The 11783-nt window shown below is 37.4% G+C and overlaps 1 protein-coding gene across 3 annotated transcripts in view; it reads right to left on the bottom strand.

Annotated features, from left to right (window-relative positions):
• Positions 1 to 4310: 4310 nt before the first annotated feature.
• PTH2R (parathyroid hormone 2 receptor) overlaps positions 4311 to 11783 on the bottom strand; it is a 53790-nt gene continuing 46317 nt past the window's right edge. Inside the window, exons 11-13 of one of the 3 annotated variants that reach the window (XM_019726956.3) lie at positions 8072 to 8210; positions 6565 to 6606; positions 4311 to 5531 (exon numbers count right to left, since the gene is read on the bottom strand). In XM_019726956.3, the coding sequence (XP_019582515.2) occupies positions 5139 to 5531; positions 6565 to 6606; positions 8072 to 8210 (574 nt within the window). In that variant the 3' untranslated portion in view covers positions 4311 to 5138. The remainder of the gene's footprint in view (positions 5532 to 6564; positions 6607 to 8071; positions 8211 to 11783) is intronic. The other 2 variants (XM_088793988.1, XM_088793987.1) reach the window with 2 other exon arrangements.

Raw genomic sequence — 11783 nt, 5'->3', positions numbered from 1 at the left:
TATCTTTAAATGCCACAGAGATGAGTTATTTAAAGATAAAGTTGTGCAAAGTCATTTTTGCAACAATATGTGTGCAAATTCTCCATGGTCTCAAGAGGCAGCTTAAGAACAAGATTTAGATCTTTATATCTCTAGTTAGATATTTTGGTGGAATTAAAGAAGAGTTTAGATTCAAAAGTTATTTTTTTAATTCTTATAGTCATGAAATACTGGGAAATAAAAATGCTTTTATCCAAAACTATAATCATGTTATTATTGTTTTTTACATTCCAGTAACTATTGGTAATTGCAGTATCAAAATAGTTGAAACTAATTTTTTTTTGTTGTTTCTTCGTTGACATACTATTAGGCTCTTGATAAAGAAAGCAAAAAGAGCCATATGAGTGAAAGAATAATCAGGGGCCTTGGAGTCAAATTAAACTAGGTTCAAATCCTGGCTCAGCCGCTTTCTTCTGGGGCAAGTCATCTGATTATCTCAACAGTTTTTGAAATGGTGATAACTGCATTGTAGTGTATTATGAAGATTATATGATACACTATGCTGAAAATACTGAGCTCAGTTCCTAAAACAAAGTGAGTATACATTAGTTATTTATCAATGTTATTCCTACACGACCCACAAGGAGGCCATCTTTTCAGCCTAGAACATCCCAGGATGTGCAGGTAAGAGATTTCCTGAGCAATTGATTGCCTATGTGTTTTAGAGAGAGGGTCCAAGAGTGGAGGACATAGACAGAGCAGACCTAATGAGAGAAAAAGATTGAAATCCAACTCATAAGATATTTAATAACTCTTTAGAGAAGATGAAAATGTCTTTCACAGATTTTGAATAAACTCAACCATGTAAATATTTACCTTTCTAAAACGAAACAACTGCTGGTAAGAATGTGAGTTATAGTTAAATGGCAAAGCAGACAACACTCCTTGTAAGTGCAGCACATAAAATACCATAAACATTGGCAAAATAATTGATCTCCATGAAGCAACTAAATAGCAATTACACAGCCTAACTAATCAACCATTGCAATTCTTTCCATATAGGCAACCAATACAAATATCTGTAATAGTTTTCTATGGATATCATAACAAATTACCACATATTTAGTGGCTTAACACAATGTAAATCTTTTTTTGTTTTAAGTTTATTGGGGTGACAATTGTTAGTAAAGTTACATAGGTTTCAGGTGTATAATTCTGTAATATATCATCTATATATCACATTGTGTGTTCACCACCCAGTCAGTTCTCCTTCTATCACCATATATTTGATCTCTTTTACCCTCATCTACCACACCCCTCGCCCCTTACCCTCTGAATGTAAATCTTTTATTTTACAGTTCTGTAGATTAGAAGTTCAACAAGGGTCTCACCAGGCTAAAATCAAGGTGTCAACAGGGCTGTATTTCTTTCTAGAGGCTCTATGGGAGAATTCATTTCTTAGTCTTTTCCAGCTTCCAGAGGCTGCCCATATTCCTTAGCTTAAGGCTCCTTTACCTTCAAAGCCAGCAACAAGTGGCAGTCTTTACATACATCCCTCTGATTTCCTCTTCTGCCTCCCTGTTCTACTTTCCAGGACATTTGTTACTGCACTGGGCTCACCAAGATAATCCAGGATAATCTCTCTGATTAGCAATCCTTAATTTCATTTACAACCTTCTTCTTTGCCAAGTAACCTAACATAATCACAAGTTCCAAAGGAAGGGAGGCGGGGGGAGGGGGGTTGTCCATTATTCTTCCTAACATAATTTCTAAGGGAGATCACCTCTGAATTATGTAACACTAATCTCTGGGTGTAAATAATATGTTGCAACTCACACATACCTTATTTATTTTCTTCCAACAATTCAAAAATGGGAGCTTTTTTAACAACTTTAGAACCTGCAAAGGCATACCATACTATTTAACAAGAGCAGAAAGAGACAATGCTATGACAGCAAGAGATATGTGACTGAAATCATTCTTATTACACTAAGCAGTGAAAACAGATTATCTCCGATGCCAGGCTTTCTTCTGGCTCCAGGAAAAATAGGGTATCAAAATGTAATATCCATATCAACAAGCCACATGACGCTGTCTTTACACACCCCTGTAACCTATCATATCATTTCATCCTTTTGCATCTAGAACTTGCTGTATTTCCAAAGGGGGAAAAAATATTTGTGGCATTAGCAGTAAGCACCTCGGAGTGATAACTTAGAAAGTGAAGCTTTGTCTAGTGTGGTCGGGATCTGAAAGCACAGAAATTGTGGGATGAAGTTTTCTCTTAAAAGGTTCATCTAAACAGAATGTTTGTGTTACATCAAGCTTAAATTAAACACCACTACATATCAAAATATTTGGTTGCTTAACTTCCTTAGAAAAATTTACATTATATAGCCTGTCACACTCCCAAGAATATTTTAGAAAACTACTGTTAAAGTTCTACGTAAGTGTATTGTCTAGATCAGGGCCTGGAGCCCAGAAAGGTAATAGAAATAACTGGAGGAGGCTAGAAAGGCGCTGGGCATGCTAGAGGCCTTTTGCCCCATCTGAAGAGGCCAGCCAGCAGTCACCACTTAGTTCCAGCAGCTGATTGTTGGCTCATACAATCCTCTGATATTTTCATAATTAGAAAGTGTAATATTTATATCGTGTCATTTAAATTTTCAATGTTGGCAACTAAATAATATACTGCAACCCATTAACAGAGCAATAAAACGCAGTCAGCCAACTAGCTTATCAGCCAATGGTTGGCACCTTCACATCTAGACCAGCCAATCCTTGATCGCTGCCTGATATTGTACTTGATAAAAATCAACAGACTGGTATAATTTATTGTCCTAGCTGTCTAACTGGAGGCAAACATTAGCAAAACATAGAAGAAAAAAACGTGTGTTCACAGATGAGATAAAGAGTCATAGCAACTGAGGGGTTGTTTCCTAAGGGAACAGATTGTCTTACTTTGTGTTGTGGCCTCAGCACTTAGCATAGCATCTGTCATATAACAGGCTCTAAGTAAATGTTTGTTGAATTAATGGATGACTACACTTTAAGGAAAACTTGGTAATTCTAAGGGCTTTGTTCCTATTTGTTAATGCAAAGAAGTAGTTATATAGTCTTAGAATTTGGGGTCAGTTAGAAAGCAAAAAGCCCTTAACGTTTTCCATATTATCAAAATATATACATATATACATATATGTTCTAAGAATTATTATGTTGCAATGACCAATGAGGCCTTTTAGAATATAATGGGGCAAAACGAGATTTAACCAAAAATAATACTATAAGTACCAAAACCACATACTTGTGTGGAATTTTTATGTTACAAAGTCCTTTCAGTATGTGTTTTCTCTTATCAGATCACCTCTCTAAGATAGACAGATATTTCATTTTAAAGAACTTGAACTACAAAGGAAGTGATTTTACAAAGCCTTGCACAAAATTAGCAATGAGACTGCACTTACTCTCCTGCTCAGTCCATGATGGTTCTCTCCTAACGGGGAGGCAACATGGGGATGTGACAATATAGAATTGAATCAGATGAATTAAATACGCACAATGGCACCTTCATAAACAGAAAGGAAGGGGAAAAAAATCCTACACTGTGGCAGAGAGGAGGAAGGAAAGAGCATGGAAGGAGAGTGTAATATTTGTCAAGAGGGTATATAGACATCAGAGTGTGTTATTCATCATGACACTATTTGCATGTTGGTTAAATCATTCAGGAAAATGACATGGCTCCACTGGACCTGTGTTCTTTCACTTGGAAACGCACTGCTCTGTGATGTTTCATTTCCTATATGTAACCATCTCCCCCACTAGAATGGAAACCTCATGAAGGTCAGAGGCTAAACAACATTGCAATACAAGTTCCTTAAGCATTGTCTACCTAGAGAAAAATACATTTGAATGTTTTGATTGGTTAATGGGTGACATACGTGAATATACTGGTGACAGTATACCATAATGGATAAGAACATGGGACATGAAGTCAGTAGATCTGTGCCTGAAACCATGCTCTGTCAATGACAAACTGCGACTTTGGCCAAGTTATGCCACTTCTGTGAGCATAACTTGTAAAAAGGGTGACAGCGATGAGACTTACTCCATAAATTTGTAGTGAGGATTAAAGAAGTTAATGCTTGTAAATACCTAGCAGGATGTGGGTACATGACATTCACTGAATAAATGTTTCACTACTGCAACATACTGAAATTTCAAGTTCAGAAAATTCAGAGCTACATGCTGATCTCTGTAGAGGTGGAGAACACTTGTTGGTTCCAAAAACAAAGTGAGATGCTGAGAGAAAATTTTATAAAGTGAGCCAAAACTCATTTTTAAAACAAACTTTTAATCTAGCCCTCATGCCATATGGAATATAGTAATGGGACAAAGAAGAAAACTAGCATAGGTGCAGTGTGATTTACCATCAATATAAATGATTACAAACAAAATTAGTTTTGCAAACACAAGCTCACTGACAGAAAACCTTGTGACAGGTCAATTTTTACAAAGGAAGGAAGACCTCAGATTTGGCTGGTGACAGAAGGGACATTCAAAAGAAGGAATATGTGCAATATTGAGGACTTTTCCTTGTTCCTAGAAAGAAAGAAGTTTAATTGTCACACATGTATTATCAAAGACCAACTGACTTACTTTTCAGTTGAGCACTTGCTTTGATCTTTCAACATCGATTTTCAGACCCTAATTGTTCCCACACACAGACAAAATGAATGCAGTGATAGAAGTACATCAAAGTGAGAAAGCGAATACTAATTTCTTAAAACGAAAATGACACATATGATCTCTATCATACTTGGAGTGGTGTTTATGAGAAAAAAAATCTAAAGATAAGCAATTGAAACATTGTCCACCCAAAAGCAGCAGAGAAATGAATAATCACAGAGCAAGTACCGTACATCAATTTAGAAGAAATTTTGATGCCAAAATAAGGTAATAAGCTACACCACTGACACTTCTCCTTTTAGCTTTAGTATTTATAGGAGTCGATTCATGGAGCCTGAAAGCTTTTGTAAAGTAACACTTCAATCCTGAACTTTCAGCTCTGGGGATCAAGCAGAGGAATGATGGCTAAACTTTTGGACCATCAGTTCTTGGACAACCAGACAGATCAGCTCTTTAAAGCCACAGCTGTCGATTCAAAGAATATCCTCCATTTCTCTTTTGCTTCCTTCAGCGCCTGGGTTACATTCCAAAGGCCTGGAAGACTCCATTGGAATCTCATCTCCCTGCCTCCCGTTACCTTCCTTGGTCTCCTCATGGATCGAGTGCGGCAGGCAGTCCTGCTCTGAGTTACTCCAGACATAACCGGGTAAAGTCATGTGGCTGTCGGGCTGTCGGCTGGCGGTCTTGGTAGCTTTGCCAGAGATGAGAACCATGCGAGTGCTGGCCGCCGTCTGAGACTGACTGCTGGTGCTGTGCGTTGCGGTGGTGAGCACGGAACCGTATCTGTGGCCGCCGCATGGGGGCGTCCTTTTCCAGTCGACCGAGAGATTCCACCGACTCCACATCTTCTTCACCTCAGACTGAACCTAAACCACAAGAACCATACTGTGCCTCAGAAACCACCAGAAACCCTGAAGCGTTGTTAGACAGATGTTTGCCCTGGTTTCATTGATAGTGATAATCATTAATTAAGGGCCCACTGTGTGCCAGGGACTTTACATATATATTCTCTCTCAATCTCAAAAACACCTTTGAGATAGGTGTTATTACTGGAGATGAGCAAACTGATGCATTGAGAGAGAGGTAAGGGGCTTTGTCCAAGGTTAGTATTTTAGTGGAGGCTGAAATACAGCCAGTAGAAATATCTGACTCATGGGAGAGGACAAAGAGGACTTGGGTTGGAGGAGAAAAACAGTACCAGTGTGACTGAGGAATGGCGACGGAGGTACTCAACCTGAAATGTATCACTTTGCATAAGCATACTGAGGGAGGGAAAATGGGAAAGAGGATTGTACATCGAAAAGCAGGCACTGCAAATGCATTCTTAGTGGGACGGGACTCTTGTTTCCATTCTTTCACTGAAGATTCCCTTTTACTGCTAATGCCACTTTCCAGAAGGGAGCTTATTGGGAAGTTCCATGGGAAGCAATGGAAACCTGGCAAGCTGAGACCACCTAAAAGAACAGTGCAGTTATTTCTGTACAGCCAACTCCTCGATGAAGTGAAATTGTCCCATCGCCATCCTGTAGGTCAAAAAAACGTCAAACTGTTCTAATGGATTTGTTCCAGGAAAACATATTTGAGTTTCTTATAGAACTTGAAATTGAGTACGTTTAAGCAATAACTGGGCTATGAAGTTCACTGACCTGCCAAGTCTCCATTTGCATTCCAACAAGGTGTTGTCTGATATCAGAGTTTGCAAATGAATTGACCTTAGCTTACTGAAATTAATTCTTTCTTTCTCAAAATAATTTAAGATTAAAATATGTCTCTTCTCCCTGCCCATTCTGTCCTGTAACTCCTGGGGGTCCTGAAGAGATTCAGGTCACATTGTGATGGTCATTTATAAGCTTACTCGGAGCTAGATCTGTGGCATGTCTGGGGTTCCTTCCAACCTACCTCTCCATTGCAGTAGCAGTAGATGATAGACACAAAGAAACCCTGTAGACAAAACAGCATGTTAGCACGCTGACAATTCATGAAAATCACAGCACTAAAGTGTCTTGTGTCAAAATGTGTAAGTTGAAAAACATTTTTTATGATTCTTTCAGAAAATTGTATACATCTCCTAATGTTTCCAAATCCTTAAGCTTACGTTAAATTTGTCTGAGATCCTTCCTTGGTGTCAGCTGAACCAAACAAGTAACTTAACAAAATACTACAAGACACACAAAAAACTGATGTCTATTACATTAGTTTCATTTATGTTGCCACTCAACGATCACCGAATATCCCCTGGTTGGTAAAAGATATTAATACACTGTGAATTCTGGAAGGTATAGACATAAGGTATTTATATGGTAAAAACACAAAGAAACTTTTTTTTTTTCATTCATTCAAAAATATTTATTGAGCTTATGCAATGTTAAGTGTTCAGCGTGCGAGGGCTAAACAATTTAAATAAGACAGACAAGGTCCCTGTTCTCTTAGAGCTTACATTCTAGAAGAAAATACATATGGATAAAAATATAAACAAATAGCCACACAAGAAAAATGTAAGATGATAAAGGCTCCGCAGGCAAAACAAGTGGTGTTGACAGAGAAGAATGGATAAGATGTATCACATAGGAAACTCAACAAAGACCTCTCTGAGCAGGCAACATTTAAGCTGGTTTGAATGACAAGAAGAAGCCAGGCCTTAGGAATATTAGGGGGAAGACCATTCCAGGGAAAAGGAACAGCAAGTACGAACCCCTGAGGAAGGAATGAGCTTGAGGAACAGAAGTGTGGAAGCTCTAGTGTGGCTCAAACTCAGTGGGCAGCAGAGTGTGGTGTGACACGGAGTCACAGTCGGATCCCCGCCACGTAGGGCTGTGCACACCAGAAAACGGTCTTTGGATTTTATTCTGAGTGCAATGGGAAGCCTCTGGATACCTCTGGCAGATGAGTCACATGGTCAAATTTATTTTTAAGATTCTTCATACTATTGTATGGAGATGAGCTTGAAGGTGGCAAGAGGTGTCCGCAAATGAGTTTGCAGGAAGAAAGGTTAGGAGACGTCTGTAGCAACCCATGTGAGGGATAACAGTAATCTTATTTTCAAACAAGATAAAATATGTAAAAGATACCTCTTCCTCTTTTCTGTCTCCCTTTCTCCCCCTCCCCTGCCTTCTCTTTTGCTTTCACTTATTTTCCATACACACGCAGAGATCCCTGGTCTGTATTGTTAAACATTTTACAACGATATCCTTTCTCCTCTCACCACCTGGCCTTGTAGGTGAGAAACAGCTCATGCTGTTAAGAGTAAACCTGACCTCTGCAGGACGAAAAAGCACAAGGGCCAGAGAATAGCGCCCTCTCGTGGCCCTCGGGAGACTGGTGCACGAAAGCCAGAGGGACAGAGAAAGCGGTTGCGAGGGGCGGGTATAGCAAAACACAAGAACCGAGTTACTAGACGGCGCTCTACCTGAAAGGAGTTGAAGAAGAGCTCACAGTGCATCCGGATCTCCCATCCGAGCCCCGCAAAGGAGTGAGGCAGGCACACGAACACGATGTAATGTACTCCGAACACCAGCACCAGAACCAGCGTGGATTTGGCGAGTTTCCTGAGAGGGAACACCAAGCCTTCTCATTAGTCAACTTAGGGCGCCTTTCAGTAGAGAGAGATCGCTGGGAAAAAAACTTCAAGCTTAGCAGAGCTAACGGGCTGACTTTTCCCGGTTTCTTTGGATCCCCAGGCTGTGCTAGCTTTTTCCCCTCGCCCTCTGCTTCCTTTCACTTTTATTCTAAAATTCGGCAATTTATTCTCACCTTATTATCCCCTAAGTCTTTCTAATTTCTGCTCTTCTTGATTAAAAGATGCTATTTTCATGAAACTGTGAAATGCCTGCTTTCTGTCCTCAGTCTTCTTTAATTTCTATGTTTGAGACTTAAAGAAGTATTACCTCTATCCATGATTACTGTCTTTACTTTCATAGGCAGCATTTTGGCTCCTTTTGCTCATTTAAAAATCAACTATTCCTAGTGTCTTACACTAGAATTTCCATTTATCATTTCGCATTTTCTTTTTTTAATTAATTAAAACTTTAATTAAGTTAAAGTTTATTGGGATAACAATTGTTAGTAAAGTTACATAGATTTCAGGTGTACAATCTGTAATACATCACCTGCATATCAAATTGTGTGTTCACCACCCAGAGTCAGTTCTCCGTCCATCACCATATATTGGATCCCCTTTACCCTCATCTACAACCTCTCTTCCCCCTTACCCTCTGGTAACCATTAAACTATTGTCTCTGAGTTTTGTTTCTTTGTTTGTTTGTCTTGTTCTTTTGGTGTTTTCCATTTTATATACCACATATCAGTGAAATCATATGGTTCTTGACTTTTTCTGTCTGACTTATTTTGTTCAGCATAATAATCTCAAGATCCATCCATGTTGTCACAAATGGTACTATTTCATCTTTTCTTATGGCAGAATAGTATTTCATTGTATATATATATATATATAAATATATACACATATATATACATATATGTGTATATATATACAATGAAATACTATTCTGCCATAATTCAAAAATATTTATTGAGCTTATGCAATATATATGTGTGTGTGTGTGTGTATATATATATATATATATATATATATATATACATACATACATATATATCACAACTTTTTTATCCATTCATCTATTGAAGGACATTTTAGTTGTTTCCATGTCTTGGCCACGTAAATAAAGCAGCAATGAACATTGGAGCACATATGTCTTTATGGATAAATATTTTCAGATTTTTTGGGGTAGATACTCAGGAGAGGGATTGCTGGGTTATATGGTAATTCTATTCTTAATTTTTTGAGGCACCTCCATACTGCCTTCCATAAGGGCTGTACCAGTCTGCATTCCCACCAACAGTGTACGAGGGTTCCTTTTTCTCCACAGCCTCTCCAACACTTGTTACTATTTGTCTTGTTGATGATAGCCATTCTGACTGGGGTGAGGTGATATCTCATTATGGTTTTCATTTGCATTTCTCTGATGATTAGTGATGTTGAGCATTTTTTCATATGTCTATTTGCCATTTCTATGCCCTCTTTGGAGAAATGTCTCTTCAGGTCCTCTGCCCATTTTTTAACTGGATTGTTTGTTTGTTGTTGTTGTTGTTGAGTTGTATGAGTTCCTTAAGATGTGTATAAAAGTTATGATTATATCCTTTTAAAATTTATCCTTACAAGACAGTGAACAAGTTAAAGTAGTGGAGTATGCCAGGCCAATGTACATATGGGTCATCTGTCTGTCTATTCACTTATAAAGATGGACTTTTCCACTCACATCAAGTCATTTAGCAATCCTGAGCACTGATTTGTCTCAGCATCCATCTGGTCACCCATGCACACTGTACATTTCTGTAGCCCAGCTCTCTGAAAAAGCACAGCTGTCTAATGAGATGATTCAGGGATACACGAACTGAAAGTGGCCTTCTGGCTTGCTGGAAATATAATGGTGGCTCTGTGTCCAAGGTCATAGCCAGGAGAGGAATACAAAGGAGTCAAATGGACTCGGTGTCCTATTTAGAAAATAGATACCCCATTCATGCGGTATCCCTTCCCAGGTGATGTTTCCCCAGGTGAAAAGTTCTAGAAAATCTCTACTCCTTTATTAAGAGTCAAGTTAGCTATATATATATATATATATATATATATATATATATATATATATATACACACACATGTACATATATATACATATATACATATATATGTATATATATATATATATAATTATTTCTCTTAAGTATTTTTCAGTTCCTCTTGGCCTTGAATTCATCTTTCCTTCTTTTCTACCCCCATAACTCTTTTTTTCTCTCTCTCTCACTCTCTTTCTCTCTCTCTTATGAAGATAAAGTCTCAGAAAAGGAAATTACTCATGCAAAGTTACACAGCCTTAAAATCAGTTCTCTTAACTATCATACTACATAATACATATTGGTTGGATTTATTCCAAAAATCATAAATATGATTTTTGTGTAATATTGAATGGGAAGTCAAATTAGCCAAAACATTTAAGCGTTCTTTTCCATTGAATCTTGCATTTTTCATGTCTCTCATGTTCTTCCAGTCCTGGCAATCTTTTCTTACTTTGCAAAGGAACTGAGTTGTAATTTAAACAAGAAAAATGTATTAGCTCTGTTGTTAAATTTGATCGATTAATTTTCTTCACATCAATTTTGTTTTGAAATACCTGATTGTAAATTACAGTTTTGCAGAATATCACCTTTGGGGAAAACTGGATAAAGGATATATGAGATCTCTCTGTATTATTTTTATTACTGCATGTAATTCTACAATTATTTCAAAGTAAAAAGTTGTTTTAAAGCTGATTGTATTATTTACACTTTTTAAGCCACTATATTGACAAAGAGATATCACACACTCTCAGAAGTCTTTCTTTGTGTATATGCATTCTCACCTGGAGAGACTCTCTCAGCTCTGAAAGATGGTTTCAGTCTTTCAGAGAGTAATATGCATGAAAATGTGTTTAAAAACTGTTTTAAATGCAACCCTATGGAAATGTATATTTTTTCATTGTTTTAACAAGACTATTTGAATATTTGTAAGTAATAGCCAAATGAAATATAAGTTTAAAGGTTAAAAATGAGTGGGTGTAAAGTTAAATACCCAATTAAGATTCACAGAAGGAATATCACTGGGACAGAACACAGATTACATTTTCTTAAATCTCTTTATTTAAAAAGTGGGAAGCGATTGAAACTTGGTAATCCAAGACTTCAGAAATCGAATACTGAATTGAACTCCCAAATCCCTGCCAAGCAGTTTCCCACGTTTATCTCAAAAAGAAGAAAGTCATTTCCCAGTCATTCTCGTCTGTAGCTAAACTTTGGATATTATTAAGAATACTAAATCTGTTTCAGTGAGGAAAAAAAATAGTATCTGGTTAAAAAATACTCTCCCTGACTACTATTAGTCTACTAGACCATGTTTTAATTAACCACTTCAAATTGTAAAAACTTCTAGGGACCAGATTATTCTGAATAGATGTTTTCAATCCTTGATAAATTATTCTCTTCAATTATTCTGAGAAATAATTCCCATGAATAAACTCAAAATATTTTCTATTCTATGTACTTTCTTTTAAGATAATCCACCTTTGTTC

This window comes from Rhinolophus sinicus, chromosome 17 (assembly GCF_057876585.1).
Source record: "Rhinolophus sinicus isolate RSI-liver-muscle chromosome 17, RSI-T2T, whole genome shotgun sequence".
Taxonomy (NCBI): Eukaryota; Metazoa; Chordata; class Mammalia; order Chiroptera; family Rhinolophidae; genus Rhinolophus; species Rhinolophus sinicus.
This window is presented reverse-complemented; position numbering and strand designations above follow the sequence as displayed.